Source organism: Medicago sativa, chromosome 3 (genome assembly GCF_051527215.1).
Source record: "Medicago sativa cultivar Bolivia chromosome 3, Bolivia_mono, whole genome shotgun sequence".
NCBI lineage: Eukaryota > Viridiplantae > Streptophyta > Magnoliopsida > Fabales > Fabaceae > Medicago > Medicago sativa.
Window position 1 is genome coordinate 53,812,152 of NC_140751.1, and position 17,229 is coordinate 53,829,380.

The 17,229-nt window shown below is 33.6% G+C and overlaps 2 protein-coding genes across 2 annotated transcripts; both read right to left on the reverse strand.

Moving 5' to 3' along the window:
• Positions 1 to 11,426: 11,426 nt before the first annotated feature.
• Positions 11,427 to 11,996, reverse strand: LOC146938341 (uncharacterized). The gene has a single exon (XM_085749619.1). The coding sequence runs from the start codon at positions 11,994 to 11,996 to the stop codon at positions 11,427 to 11,429; it is 570 nt and encodes a 189-aa protein (XP_085605745.1).
• Positions 11,997 to 12,059: 63 nt separating this feature from the next.
• Positions 12,060 to 14,337, reverse strand: LOC146938342 (uncharacterized). The gene is made up of 3 exons (XM_085749620.1): positions 14,108 to 14,337; positions 13,721 to 13,958; positions 12,060 to 12,260 (listed from the first exon to the last, which is right to left on the reverse strand). The coding sequence occupies exons 1-3, from the start codon at positions 14,335 to 14,337 to the stop codon at positions 12,060 to 12,062; spliced, it is 669 nt and encodes a 222-aa protein (XP_085605746.1).
• Positions 14,338 to 17,229: the final 2,892 nt, after the last annotated feature.

Here is a 17,229-nt window from a genome sequence, read left to right on the forward strand (position 1 = left end):
TTTTGCAAATAACATTGAAACAAACTGCAGAGAAAGATGCAATTGATCAGAGACAATTTCAAATGACTTGAAATGCAAGAAAAGTATTCTTGGATGACTTGGAATGCAAGAAAACATGGACAAATACACAGTTGAAAAAAGATTTGTAAAGCTAAATTGAGAGATAAAGCAGAGTGAAATGTCAGTGTAAGCAATAACAAATTGGCAAATGTTCAAGAATAATAGACATATATCAAAGATGAAAGAAATTTTGAACAAGTATTTTTAGGTCCAAAATTAGGGTATAACACTTTCCAATGACTTGTAATGCAAGAAAACCTTTTGGATGGCTTGAAATGCAAGAAAACATAGACAAAGTCATAATTGAAAATTTCTTCAATACAAAGATAGTAAAACATGCAGCTAAAACATAGTAAAATATCAGGGTATCAAATTGGCAATCATTCAATAGTAATAGACACATGTCAGAAAAAAAAACATTTTGAGCGACTATTTTTAGGTCCAAAATTAGGGTATAACATTTCTCACTGGATTAAATGATAGTTATGGAGTTGTTGTGACTCAAGTTTTATTTACGGATCATATTCCTTCCATTAACAAGGTATATTCTCTTGTTGTTCAAGAAGAGAGTAACAACCCTGTTATTACTGCTCCTTCTTCCATTGAAGATTCAAGCATTTTGGTTAACGCTTTTAAAGCAAGAAAACCTTCTGGTAGTAGCAAACCTTTATCTGACTCATCTCAGTTCAAGAACAATTCTAGATATTGCACCTTTTGCCACAAAAATAATCATACAGTTGATTATTGCTATCAAAAACATGGTTATCTCAATGGTAATAAGGGAAATGCTTCTTCCAATGCAATGAATTCTGATACTGCTTCTCAATCTCAAGTTACTATTGAGGGTTCTTCTGCTATTTCTCAAACTGGTTTGACTCAAGATCAATATGTTCATCTTTTATCATTGCTTCAACAATCATATTTACTTCCCTCAACATCTTCCATCAATCATGCTAGCACCAATCATGTCATTGCTTTACCTTCTTCAATGCCTTCTTCTTTAGGTATAAACACAGTTATCTCTTGTTCATTGAATGTTCAGCCTCAAAATTGACTTATTGATTCAGGTGCTAATGAGCACATTTGTTTGTCTTTACATTTACTCCACTCATTTTACAAAATTAAACCTATAAATGTCACATTACCTAATGGTTCTTCCATTCTTGTTCATTATGATGGTACTGCTATATTTTCACCTTCTTTTCTCATCACTAATGTCTTATATTCACCACATTTTAAAGTCAATCTCATTTATGTATCTAAGCTTTGCAAGCTTATGTCTTAGAATATCAATTTTGTGTCTGACCAATGTATCATACATGATGTGAAATCACAGAAGATGATTGGTTTGGGGGGTCTTTTTTATGGCCTTTATAGATTGAGACTTGCTTCTCTTACACCAAGTTCTCAGACTTTTTCTGCTTCTACTTTAGCTAGTACTTGTAGTCTTAATTATCATATTCCTTCTAATGTTATCTGGCACTTTAGATTAGAACATTTTTCTAATCAAAGATTGTCTCAAATGCATCATTTGTATCACAATATACATGTTGATAATAAATCCATATGTGATATCTGTCATTTCCCTAAACAAAAAAAAAACTACCTTATTCTTTGAGTACTTCTATAGTTCTATTGCTTCTTCTAAGTATGAATTGTTGCATTTTGATATATGGGTCCCATAGTCAAAACTTTCATTCATGGTCATAGATATTTTCTCACTATTGTTGATGATTTCAGTAGATTTCTATGAATCATCTTGCTAATTAAAACCAAATCTAAAGTCTCTTCACATGTCAAAAACTTCATTCAACTCATATATAATCATCACAATATCACACCTAAATTCATAAGGTCTACAATGGACCTAAATTTCTCCTTTCTGAGTTTTATGCTTCAAAATGGATTATTCATAAAAAAAATCTTGTGATAAGACTCCTCAACAAAATGGTAGAGTAGAAAGAAAGCATCAACATATATTAAATGTTGCTAGAGAACTTCTTTACACGTCCAAACTCCCTAACATTTTTTGGTCTTATGTTGTCTTACATGCAGCTTTCCTCATAAATAGAGTCCTTACTCCCATTCTCAAAAATAAATCTCATTATCATGTTTTGTATGATTCTCTACCTGAACTTAATTCATTCAAAGTCTTTGGTTTTTTGTGCTATGCTTCAACCCTCCAAGCTCAAAGAACAAAATTACAATCTAGAGGTAGAAAATCAATTTTCGAGGGATACAAGTCAAGATTCAAAGGCTATGTACTCTATGATCCCAACACCAAATAAATATTCATTTCCAGAAATGTTATCTTTCATGAATCCATCTTACCTTATACTAATTCTTCACCAACTACATCCAACTGGCAATAGTTTCCTTCTCTCTCAAGTAACTCACCTATTTTCGATGAACCTGGACTTTATGCTCCTAATTAACCTCATGCACCAATTGACATTCATCCACCTCTTGTCCCTGATCCTCCACCCATCAGAACCTTGTTGGATTAATTATTTAATTAATCAGTTATGGATTGACAATAATCAATTACTATAAGTTAATCTTATAATATAAATTATGGTCTATTGTGTTAAGCACTAATTAGTTGATGAATATGTGTGATTGGGCTATTGTTACTAAATGGACCGTGATGGGTTGGACCATTTAGATAAGCCCAATGAGAGGTCCCTGCCCTCAGCCGTTTAGCTATTTAAATATTATCCCATTAGACGGTTAATTATTCTGAACAGTGTTGTGAAAAGCTAAAGCTAGACGGAATGAGGGTAGTTATCCCTCTCATAGTTGTCGGGGTTGTCTACGTTTATTCTTCATCAACCTAATTCAAAGGTACACAATTTCTTGTTCCTTCTTTTGTTACTGATGATATGCTATAATTTGTATCTATTGATCCATGGCTAAACACTAAAACTTTCATCAAACCTCGGCTAAAACTAGAAACACACCATCATACTTACAAGATTTTATTTGTCATGTTTCACATAATTTTGATACTCATCGTGTTACTTGTAAATATCCATTATCTGATTTACTTTCTCATACAAAATTATCTAACTCCCATTCTTTGTCTATTGTTACTCACACTGAACCAAGATCTTATGTTGAGTCTATCAGACATGATTGTTTGAAGCAATCTATGCAAAATGAACTTAATGCTCTCGATCAAACTTGTACTAGGAAAATAGTAGATCTTCCTCCAGCAGTCAAACCTATAGGGTGCAAGTGGATCTTTAAGATAAAGCACAATGCATGCGGATCCATAGAGAGGTATAAAGCATATTTAGTAGCCAAAGGATACAATCAAATTGAGGGTTTGGATTATTTTGATACCTACTCTCCTGTAGCTCAGCTTACTATAGTTAGATTCATTATAACTTTGGCTTCTAACAACCATTGGTATTTGCATCAACTTGATGTGAATAATGTCTTTTTACATGGGGAGTTGCAAGAAGATGTGTATATGCTTATACCTCTAGGTGTTCCCCATACAAAGCCTAATCATGCTTGCAAGTTGTCCAAATCCTTATATAGTCTTAAGCATGCAAGTAGGAAATGGTATGAGAAGCTTACCACCATTCTCCTCTCCAATGGTTATAAGCAATCAACTTTTGATGCTTCTTTGTTTATCAGTAGTACCTCTAAATTTTTCACCTTATTGTTAGTTTATGTTGATGATGTCATTCTTGCTAGCAACACTTTATTTGAGTTTACATCCATTAAAGTCGTGCTTCATGTAACGCCCTATTTTATTACTTATTTATTTTATTGAGATTCGATGTCTTTTTATAATTTAGTTGATATATTTTTTGAGTGATATTTTGTTATGTTATATGTTGGTATTTATTAGTATAATATATTTGTTATTTTGTGTGGAAATATATATGTTATTTGGTGTAGAAATATATTCGTTATTTTGTGTGGAACTATATATGTTATTTGGTGTAGAAATATATTTGTTATTTTGTGTAGAAATATATATGTTATCTGGTGTAGAAATATATTTGTTATTTGGGGTATTATATAATTAGTGGAAGAATATAATAGATTTAGGAAGAGTGATTAGTATTATAAATACGGAAGCTTTTCAAGAATTATTGTTGAACCAAGATTTTATAAGATTTTATGTTGAGGCCCTTGTGCCAAATATTATTTAAGATGTTGAAATATTTCCGCTGCGAAGTTTTAAATATTACATTGTTGGATTTTTGAAGAATAAATATTTATTTATTCCGTTTATGATTTTAAGAAAAGAAATGTAACATTCCGTTTACGTTGAGAAACTCTGATTTATTTTTGAAATTTTTATGTTGGAAAAACGGGGTGTTACAATTGGTATCAGAGCAGGTCGGTCCGTCCGGCCAAGTAGATGAGTTGTTGTGTCGTGTGACGGTTGAATATTGTCGTTGTGTTTTCTAATTAATGGTTATGTTTTATTATGTGATCATGTTTAACTGACTAACTTTAATGTGGTTTTTGTGTATTGTTTGAAGTTTCTATTTTGTTATATATTGTTTAAGATATTTAAGTAATAATTAAATTCATTTTTCTCTTGTGCTTTGAATTTCGAGGACGAAATTCTTTTAAGGGGGGTAGAGTTGTAACGCCCTATTTTATTACTTATTTATTTTATTGAGATTAGATGTCTTTTTATTATTTAGTTGATATATTTTTTGAGTGATATTTTGTTATGTTATATGTTGGTATTTATTAGTATAATATATTTGTTATTTTGTGTGGAAATATATATGTTATTTCGTGTAGAAATATATTTGTTATTTTGTGTAGAAATATATATGTTATCTGGTGTAGAAATATATTTGTTATTTGGGGTATTATATAATTAGTGGAAGAATATATTTAGTGGAGAAATATAATTATTAGTGTAAGTAGAATTGGAGGTTAGAATAGAAAGAAGAATAAGTTATTGGGCCTAAATAGATTTAGGAAAAGTGATTAGTATTATAAATACGAAAGTTTTTCAAGAATTATTGTTGAACCAAGATTTTATGAGATTTTATGTTGAGGTCCTTGTGCCAAAGATTATTTAAGATGTTGAAATATTTCCGCTGCGAAGTTTTAAATATTACATTGTTGGATTTTTGAAGGATAAATATTTATTTATTCCGTTTACGATTTTAAGAAAAGAAATGTAACATTCCGTTTACGTTGAGAAACTCTGATTTATTTTTGAAATTTTTATGTTGGGAAAACTGGGTGTTACACTTCATGAAGTTTTCAAGATCAAAGACTTGGGCCAACTCCAATATTTCATGGGACTTGAAGTTTCTCACTCTCAATCTGGTATTTCATTATGTTAGAGGAAATATTGTCTTGACCTTCTTGATTATTCAGGTTTCCTTGCATCGAAACTAGTTTCCACTCCTTTTGATCCCTCTATCAAATTGCATAATGATTCTTCTCATCCTTTCTCAGATATTCTAGCTTATAGAAGGTTAATTGGTAGATTACTCTACCCTAATACAACAAGAACCGAGACACCTATATTACACAACAATTGATCCATCTCTTGAGTGACCCTACTAAAACTCATCATACTACAGCTATGAGAGTTCTAAGATATCTAAAAGGTTGTCTTGGAAGAGGTTTATTCTTTCCGAAACAGACATCTTTACAAATCCAAGGCTACATTGATGCTGATTGGGCAGGTTATAAAGATACTAGAAGATCTATTTCTGGCCAATGTTTCTTTCTTGGCAAATAACTTATTTCTTGAAGGACAAAGAAGCGTCTTGCGGTTTCTAGATCATCATCAGAAGCTGAATATAAAGCACTTGCATCTGCTACTTGTGAATTACAATGACTGCTTTACGTTATCATAGATTTAGAAGCTCAATGTACCAAAGCACCAGTTCTTTATTGTGACAATCAAGGTGTTATTTACATTGCTGCTAATCTAGTCTTTCATGAACGTACCAAGCACCTTGAAATTGACTGTCACATAGTAAGAGAAAAACTACAAGCTGGGTTATTCAAGCTACTACCTATTTCATCCAAATATCAAGTTACAGATTTTCTTTACCAAGTCACTACTTCCATAACCTTTCAATCTTCTTCTATCCAAGTTGGGGATGCTATATATCTACCAACCTCAGACTTGCGGTGTGTTTGGGTGCGTGTGTGTGTGGGGTGGGGGGGTATTACACAATGAAGAAGATAAGAGAAAGGATGACAACAAAACAGATAGCTTGCATTACAAGAGACATAGTTAGATGACATGTTAGACATTTCACTCTTATCTCTTTTGTTCTAGTTGTAGTTAGTTACTCTTCTATAGCTTCATTTGTATAAATACTCTTGTACTCCTTCATTCATCAATAAGATTTTTCCCTCTTTCACTCATTTCATAATATTAAGTAATGCACTGGCTTCAATTTCCGGAGATAAAGACATGACCACTTATGGTGCGCTGGCCAGAACCAACGTGACAACCATGAATGCTTATGTCTTAGGTTCTGGTGTGGTGGTTGCTAATACTCCGAATAGTGGTTCTGAAACGGCAATTGATAATGGTGTTAACAATAGATATTACAAAATCGAACAAGGACAAGAGGTTAGAGTTTCAATAATATAACATGTGTAAATAATGATTACCGAGAGAATATACGATAAAATATAAAAAGTTTAGACTATCCTTAACTTAGTTTAAAAGTTCAGTAAGATAACCTAGTTGTAACTAGGTCAATAACAAATTGACTAACATCTTCCCACAAACATATGATACATTAATAGTAAGCATCAAGATAGTTTAACAATCAATAAACAAAATTGTACTCAATGAATAATATAAAACCAAAACATCGATCTAATATTATAATAATGTTGTTCAAGTTAAAGCATAAGCATTAAGCTTGTTACAAATTAACCGAAAATAAAATATGAAACTAGACCAACTAATATCATAACAAATAAAGAGAAGTAACTAAAGAATGAACAACAACCCTTGTTTAGGAACCAACAGATCAAAGAAACAGTCAAAGAGATGAACCATCGTAGAGAACAACCAAATAAATAGAGAAAAACAATCAAGCAGAAGAACCAATAGGAAAAATAGAAACCAAACCGAAGAACATATAAAGAGATGAGCAACCAAATAAAAGAGTCAACAGAGAGAAGCCACCAAACAGAAGAATCAATAGAGAGGCAGATAACTAAATATAAGCGGAGGGAGAGAGGGAGAGAGGGAGAGAGAGAGAGAGAATGTTAGCTTTTATTTGAAAATGTTGATATGAAAATATGATATTTTTTGTTCGCAATGTCATAACATTAGTCATAGATTTTCTTCTTGTAAACTTGTTCAAGTGGGTCAAGATAAGGTGGTCCCTCGTCAGAAGCTTAATCTTAAACGTATGTTGAGTAAATATATTCGCGTTCTGAAGAATGATGATTTGGCTAGAGGAAAAGAATATGGTGGGTGTGAAATAAGTAATGTTGCTAAAAAAGTGAGTCGATACTAAGCCTCTATTTTGTGGATTCTACTAAACTAAAAACCATCGTTGATGGAGAGTTTGATAGAGCTGATACCTTCCATTAGGGAGACATGGGTGCTCAAATGGTTGAAGAAGTTGGTTTAAAATAGGTTTATATGCATTTTTGGTCACTTAACTTTTAAAAATTTGTGATTTTAGCCCCCATAAAAAAAATAGCAATTTTGGCCCCCTAACTTAGACATAAGGTGCCAAACGTGCTCACAAGATACCACGTGTCTCAAAACAGAAGGCCAAAATTGCTATCTTTTTAAAACACAAGGGGACAAAATTACAATTTCTTAAAGATAAGGGGTAAATATTGCAACATTTTGTAAAGTCATAGGGCGAAATTATTCCTTTTTGATTAGGAGGCGAAAATCACAACTTTTGAAAAGTTAAAGTATTGCTGATAGGGAAGAAGCATTAAATTGTAATAAGAATTTAATTTTATCTATTGAAGAGCGTTTTAAAAAGATCAATTACGAGGTCGTTGGATTCAATTCATCTAATTCATCTAACAATGAACATTAAAAAGAGGATTATCCATATCATCTAAACTAGTTTTGACGTGGAAGAAAATTTACATTCAAAGGTTATGGTTGCTTGTATGACATACCACAATGTGAATGTGACCGTTGATGATCTAAATGTCTATGTTGTTCATGACTTGGAGATATTACACCATTTTTTGAAGGATAAAGACACTAGAAAAATAAATAATAGATATATACATTTCTTCAACAACAAGTTATCTCCGTTTGAAGCCAATCTCCGCCTTCACTGTCAAGCCTCACCATCCTCTCCCCAACCTAACTGACGCATATCAAACACATACACCTCCTTAAGGTTCGACAGATCGAACAGTCTGCTAAACTGCTCCCTAAGCGCCACTCCACCAACCAAGACATCCGACCAAAACAAAGTTAACTTCCCATTACCCACCCCACGACTGACATGATCTCTAAACCACTCCTCCCTACGTAAGGTAGTAATATCACGCCACCAAGAAGAGACATAACGCCCTCCATCTGACAACTGACCGCCCTCCACACCATAACGGGCGGACATCACTCTAAACCACAAACTATCCCTGTTAGTCAACAACCTCCAACACCATTTTCCTAATAATGCATAATTAAACTCCTTAATTCTCCTTACCCCCAAACCACCAACCTCCTTACTCGAACAAACAGAATTTCAGTCTACCCATGTTATTTTTATGTGGTCCCCTCCAATAGATTCGATAGAGGAAATGATACATGCCGGAACCTTGAAAAAAGAAAGAGCATAAACAAGCAGAGATGACATGACAACTTCAGCAAAACCAGACGGCCACCCAACGATAAATGTTTTGACTTCCAACTCGACGGTCTAGACTTAATGTGATAAACTATAGGCTCCCAAAACGACAGAAGACTCTATAAGCTTTTAGTTGCTTCTGACCCACTCAGGTGAAATTAGTTTTTTTTTTTTTTACAAGAGGTGAAGTTAGTTCTATTCACTTAATTGTTCTTCAAATGATTCTTACATGGATCTTTAAAAAAAGAAAAAAAGTTAACTTTTGTCATTTTTAGTAAAAATAAATTTTATGATAATAAAATATATAGGATAATAGTCATTTTGGTCCTTGAATGTGTAATGAGGAGTCACAATAATCTCTCAATGTACAGAAATTTCAAAACAATCAATGATTGTGCAATTCATTAGTCAAAATAGTCCATGATGTTAAAATGCTTCATTAATATTGTCATATTTGTCCTTCAATATACTTACTTATTATCATTTTAGTCCTTATATGAAAAGAGTTATTGTCAGCGTTGAGATTATTTTAGTGCCATAGACTATTTTGAATAACAGAGTGCACAATCAAAGACTATTTTGAAATTTTGATACATTGAGACCAAAGTGACTATTATCCCTAAAAAATATATAATAAAAACAACATTTTGTAAAAATTTACTCAAAAATAGTAAGATTCATATCCGGGCCGAGTTCTTATTAGATGTCTCTTTCTACTCAAACACATCTAATATAACAATAATTATTTGCTTATATTTGAATTTTGAATTATTTGATCAATATAACAATAATTATTTGCTTATATTTGAATTTTGATTTTTTTTTGAAGAAACTAAATTAGCCCACCCAAATTGACACCAGAGGAAATCGAACCTGAGACCTCGAGGAGGAGCACACTCCCAAGTCCCAAGCCAATAACACTAGGCCAAGCAAGTGGGTTAATTTTGAATTATTTGATCACCTAGATTATAGAAATGAAGACCTCTATGAAACTTTAGAAGCCACCAAGCCAGCACGAATGCTTATGTTACTTGATTGTGTACTAGCATTGATATATTTCGAAGCATATGTACTAGCATTGATATGATTTTTGTTGTCTCTTTTACTTTTCTTTTTTTGGGGACATACTTCTACACTAATTGTGTACCTATTGATAGGAATATCTCAATAGTTATAGGTTGTTGCTTGTCCTGATCTCTGCAGCCAGGCCTTGTCCTTTGATATATGCCTCCAACAAACCCATTTAATTGTGCACATATTGAAAGAAACCTAATATGAAATGTTGGGCGAGGTCTAACATGAGGGAGCCAATAGGTCCCTCATGACATGAGGGAGCACCTTTAAAAAAAATATTTTTTTAATAGACTATTCATATAAAATCAATTTTGTGGAGACCAAAATTTGAATTCATGACCAAGAGTAATTGAGACCTTTATGGTAATCAGTTTAGCTATGCAAATGTCAGTAATTTATCTATCATATAATATACTTATAAGTTATAACCAAATTAATTTTTTAGAGGCCTTTTTTTCATCCAAAATTTTGAGAGACCTAAAGCCCTTGCTTGACCCTTAGGCCGGTGGGCAATGTAGTCAGGAACGAGTTCTTACGTAGGTTCGATCGGCTGGTGAAGGGACGTAAAGTCGGGGAACGTAACACGGTTCGTAAGAACCCACTCAAGGGCAAAGTTACACATACACACACGAAAACATAAAAATTACTATACATAAACAAAATAATTTTTTTTTTTGACAAATAAACAAAATAACTTATAAATCACAACATCAAACTAAGTTAATTACTAATAGTTTGTTATTTTTTATATCATTTACTACTGTTTTTTCTAAAATAAAAGGTAAGGTATTTATTATTTATTTATAATAAAAGGCAAGGTATTTCTTTTTGAAAGTCACGTGTTTGTTTAAAAAAGTAAGTAAGAAGGTATTTCGGTATTGGGCCTTAAGGCCCAAACAAGAGATAAGATTTCTACAAGTTTTAACCTAATTTGACTCAGAGATTTACTTTTCCCACCCTATGTCTTTCCTCGCGCGCCCTATTTTTTTTTTCCAATTTTACCCTCGGGACATTCCGGATTATATATTCCGGATTGCACCAGTGCACAGAACTGAAACAGATTTGCATGTCATTGTGGTTTTTATCATTTTTTTTCAATAAATCATTATATATGTTTGTATAAAAGACAATTAACTTAAATATTATATCAAAAAATGATTATATATATATATATATATCATTATACCAAAAAAGAGTTGAATTTATATCATTACACATTTCACCTAATGATATACATTTCAACTAAACTAATGATATATATCTAATCTATGGCGCCGAAATATCAATGAGAGTATCATCCATTTCAACCTTCACACCAGGAGCAGGACCAGCATCAACCCTCTCATCGGGATCAAGATTTTCAACAATGTCAAATTCCTCATCATCTTCTATGACCGCTACACCCGCCGCCCGACTTAGCTCATTATAATCTGCCATCTGGCTGACATATTTATCAGGTCAGGTGTCTGCATCCTCTCGATGGTATTGTCTTCATAGAGCGGAAGTGGGAGGAATCAGACAACCATCCTTCAATTTCAATGCCATAAAATGGTTGTCATTCACATATGCCAGACACATCAACGGATCGATAGTTGGCGGCGGGGGTGGTCGACATAGAGGGATAAAGGTTTCTGATTTCCCAATGGACAACACAACAACCGTTTGACTGAATTTATGTGCGATGAGGAACCCCATATCCGGCATTGTCATCCATTTATCTGATGATGCATTGCCAATACCGGAGTAGGATAGAGCGTCTAAAACCTCGTTATATCGCCTATCATCATTAATCATCCTCCGATAGCGGCCATTTTCTACACCGATAAGCTCTTTGTAAAGGTTGTACCGGACTAATATGTGATCATCAACAATCAAGTTACGTAGGACCGCAACTGCTCGGAACCCACAATGGCCATCACTGGGTACATCCGTAACCTTTTCAATAAAGCCATGCATCCAAATTGGGATTTGGTCTTTGTGTGGTATGTGGACTTCAACGGGTGTTGGCTTCAATTGCGGATTTTTTGGAATTGGATTAGGAGTAGGAGGAGTAGGAGACATGTTGCTTTTACGTGCTCTCTTTCTACTCGTCCATGTTGACCGTGTCTGTGAACCCTGTGTTTCTTACTCGTGGGAGTCAACAATCTCCCATAGGGAAGGGGACTGCCTTGTTAATCGAATGCTTTGTTTATCTTTCTTTGGAGCTCCTTTGGTGGTGACCTTATTTGGCGGTGGACGCATAGAGGTGGTTTCCGGTAAAACAAATTGTCGGAATTGTTCTTTCAAATGCACCTTCATGTTGTAATCGGCGTCCTTGAACCGGGCCTACAATGTGTAAAAAACTGTCATTATTGTTGTTGATGGAAAACAGTCAGAAACATGCATTCTGTTACCACTACTGATACAGTCCGGATTTTATTTTCCGAACCAAATAAAGTAATCTGGATTATAAAATCCGGAACTTCCCGATACACCCTATGCATGAGCCTTAAATGCACTTGCATGGGGCGTAAATGCTACCTCACCGGATTATATAATCTGAAACCTATCAATTATGTCCGGATTATATAATCCGGATTGCACCAGTACATAATACAGAAACAGAAATCCTGGGCAGAACATAAACTGACAGTTTTAAAAAAAAAATACCTGGAGAATATCCTATTATGGCAATAGAGAGATGTCTTCTTTTTGAAGCTTCGGGTCAACTGATGACATGCTGTCATTACGTAATTTTTAGGACTTATTGTGACATTTTGATAGAGTTCTCATGCAATTTATACTGTTCTGGAGTGCAAAAAGCTTAAAATTTGAAGTCTGTTCGAAGGAAATCGCGCCACGCCAATTTCAAGCCGTGCTGCGATTTTTGAAGCAAAATTACACACTTCCTGTAAAGAGGAAATCGCGGCACGCCATTATACATGGCGCGGCGCGATTTTGATGGGTCAGGCCCATGACTTCTATAAATACTGCACTCAATCTGAAGAACAAAGGTTACGATTTTGGAGAGCAAAGTGCGATTTTGAGACATCAGAGACGGCTAGAAGGGCGATTTCTTCATCCTTTTACCAATTCATGTATGTTTTAATTATTTCATTGATTATGCTATTTGTAAACTCGATTATGAGTAGCTAAATCTCTCAGAGATTAGGTCAGAGATGAATCTATGTAACCCTAATTGATACATGTTGCTGTGAAACTCTATTACTTATTAATGATATTCTAGTTTTCATTCAATTCAATTGTTCTTAATGCTTTTTATATCCTGATCAAATATAAACATGATTTTGTGAGAACGAATGACTACTGACCATAGCTTTCGACTTAGACCTAATTGAATTGTTCTAATAAACATGGTTAGTCTAGGAATGGATAATCGTTTGTTAGTGATATTAGGTTAACGTGCTTAAACCTTTGATGATTATTAGACCACCTAAGGAATTAGGGGCTGTAGTTTAAAAAGAGGGTCCTAACTCAAGGGATTGATTAGGGCTAATTTGTTAACTATCGTGAAACTAGAGAATCATTAGTAATAATAGGTGCGGTAACCAATTAGGGGAAACATAGAGGATTCGAAGACCTGATCTCATCTCTCTCCATATTTTCTTAATCAAACCTATTTCTTTTATTTGATTTCTTAAAATCAAACCAAATCTACTGCCTAGTGGCAAATCAAAATAAACTTTTACACATCCTATTCTTATAATGCAATTGAATTATTGAAGTTAAAACAGTCCTCGTGGGATCGATATTTTTACTACTTCGATAGTATTTGGTGCACTTGCCAAACGTCTATCATCAACCTCGTACTCGAACCCCAACCTCTTCCAGTGGGTGTGAATTTCTTCCAAACGGATGGCGGTGCCGTTCTTGATCTTCAAAGCTATCATACACACACACGGTAATCCGTAAGTGATCAAACTCAAACAACCACATCTTGATTTATCCGTACCAATTTCAAGTGCCTTATTGTACTCTACTACGAGATGATGCAAAGCTTCCCTTGAAATGTTCCGGATCAACCTAGACCACAAAACCTTGTCTTTGAACCGATGTTCAAGCATGATAATGCTCGTCTGAAACGAATCATGTATTGCGGTATGTTGCAACTCTAGCATGACATGAACGGATTTCCAGTTTGTACTCAAATCACCCATACTACTACTAGATACCTTTTCAACCGAGCGTGTGCAAATTCAGCTCTGTTTGTTGTAGTATTCCCCATATGAAGGTTTTTGTCAACCCAAAACCTCATAAACTTCTCCTTAACCGGATCCAAAATTGTCTTTTCAACATAATCCAAAAACTTGGGAAATTTTGCGCATACAACTTTGAACCGGGTCCAATTATCAATATATGCTTCCTCCGTGTCGGAATCCACAATATCCATCCATGCAGCCATCACAGTCTTCACCACCGAAGCAGGCTTAATCGCTTGCCCATTCTTGCCTTTGAGATCCGTCACTTTGCAATCCAATTTACACTTTGCTCTCACATTTTGTCCAATGTGATATGAGCACAACAAAGTAGTAGCTTTAGGGAAAACCTTTTCCAAATATTAATCGCCTAAAAATCGACTAGGGAAAGGTTTATATACACATTACCTTTGCATTCAGACGAAAAATGATGATGTTAACCCCCCCTTGATGGCCAGATTGCTGCTCCACACCATGATTTCTGTAACGCCCGTCTTAATTATTTACTTAATTTAATGAGGATTTATATATTTATTTATATATATATTTATATGATTTAAGAATTTAAATAGTTTGCATGATTTATAGATAAATTATGTGATTTCCTAGAATGACGTGAAGTATATTGATGTTGTGAAGTTGTTATGTTGGTGTGACTTATTTTATTATTAAATAAAATAAGATATGAGAAATAAAATAAAATATTAAAAATTGGGCTGTGTTGTGAGATGAACAATTAGTAGTGAGAAGAGTAATTAGGAGAGATAAATAGACAACAAAAGTTAGAAAACAGAATACGTACGTTTTTGGAGAAAAAGGGAGAAAAGTCAGAAAGAGAGAAGAACAAAAGGAGGCTATCGATTTCTGCTATTACCAGGTAAGGGTGAGACTAATTTTCAATATTATTAAGAGTATGATTCTATAGGATGAATTTAGCATGATTAGATTAAGTTTTGGTGAGAATTGGGAATTAGGTTTAAGACCGAATTTGATGATTGAATCATGAAAAGATGTTAGGTTGATGCTAAATTAGTGTACAGAACTTAGATATACCATAAGATGATAATTAGATGTTGAATTGAGGTTAGAATTAGGAGATTAAGTGAAAAGTTGGAATTTTTAGGTTTCTGGCCGTACTGACATTCATCGCTCGCACCTGCGAGCAAGAACACTCACAACTGCGAGCTACCCCAAGATGTAACGCCCTCCTTTTTATTTAATTATTTTTATTAAGTTAGAGTCTATTTATGTGATTTATTTATTTATATGAGGTGTTAGTATTTTATTATGTGGCATTATTCTATTATTTATTAGAATATGAGAATTATTAGAGTAAGTAAATTTGGAGGTAGTTTTGAGATTAGATGTCTTTTTATGATTTAGTCGATTTATTTTGATGAGTGATATTTTGTTATGTTATATGTTGGTATTTACTAGAATAATATATATTTGTTATTTGTTAGAGATATATTTGTTATTTGGTATAGAAATATATTTGTTATTTGTTAGAGATATATTTGTTATTTGGTATAGAAATATATTTGTTATTTGTTAGAGATATATTTGTTATTTGATGTAGAAATATATTTGTTATTTGTTAGAGATATATTTGTTATTTGGTGTAGAAATATATTTGTTATTTGTGAGAGATATATTTAATTTAGAAATAAATAAGATTATGAGGATTATTAGTGTGAGTTGAATTGGGGGTTAGAATAGAAAGAAGAATAAGTTGTTGGGCCTAAATAGATTTGGGAAGAATATTTTAGTATATTATAAATAGAGAAGCTTAGGTTAGAAAGAGTTTACCTTAAACCGCTTTTTGGAAAAGAGGAGAATAAGAAAGAAGAGAAGAGAGAAGAGAAGAGAAGAGGAGAAGACCTTAGGAAAGAAGAACGTTGCTGCTGATTCAGAAATTAATCTAAGGTGAGGGTGAGACTATCTTGCATTAATATTAAGTTGTTAAATCATTAGATTACATCTAACAAGTTTGGGAGAGTTTGTGAGAATTTGAGAATTAGGGTTTTGAGAGAGATTTGATGATTAGATGATGAAAACTTGTTGAATTGTTGTAGAAATTGTGTACATACCTTAGATAATCCATAGGATGATTATTGGAAGTAGTTTTGAGGTTAGAACCATGAGATTAGGTGAAACTTGGAGAAAATCTGCATTCTGCCTGAATTTTGATATTAAAACTGGAATTGATCGGTGCCGAATTGGTCTTAGGTGTAAACACGAAAGTTGTAGGTATGGATGTTAGCTTTCTAATGCCGTTGGTCTCACGTCAAAACGATAAATAGAAATTGAGTTATGGTCAAATTACTGCACGTAGGTCACAGTGAATTTTTATGGACTTTCAGCACAACTTTTCCGAATTTAAAATGAAAACTGGTATTGATCGGTACAGAATTTGTAACACCCCGTTTTCCCAACATAAAAATTTCATTTAAAATCAGAGTATTTAATTCATAACGGAATGCTACACACTACTTTAACATCTCAAAACAGATAATAATAATTATCCTTCAAATTCAACATCATGAAAAATCTTAAACTGTTGCAGCGGAAAATAGTTCAACATTTTAAAGTCTTGGCACGCAGGCCTTATTGGAAAATCTCATAAATTAGTTCATAAAAGAGACACGTAAGGAATAGCAGTAAAAGCAAGCCCCCATCCCGTTACGTATCAGAGCACCTAGACACCAACTGAGAGTCCACTCATGAACGCCTCTAATCTTTATTACCTGCACATTACCCACGGTCGAGGCAACATATACGCAGAAGGGGTGAGATTTCATAATCAATACATTAAGCATATAATCTAATAAAATGCATTTAACAACTTAAACATTAATAACGTATCAACAGTTAACAATTAGCATATTTTTCATTTCATAACAAATACAATCATCAAATACCATTACTACTTTTCATCGCAAATCATAATCAACTTAACACTCAATTTGACGACACAACTCATCTTTGATCATGCAACTCTATCAACTCAACAACAACTTGACAACACAACTCATCTTTGACCATGCAACTCTAACAACTCGACAACAACTTGACAACTTAAACAACATGAAACTTCT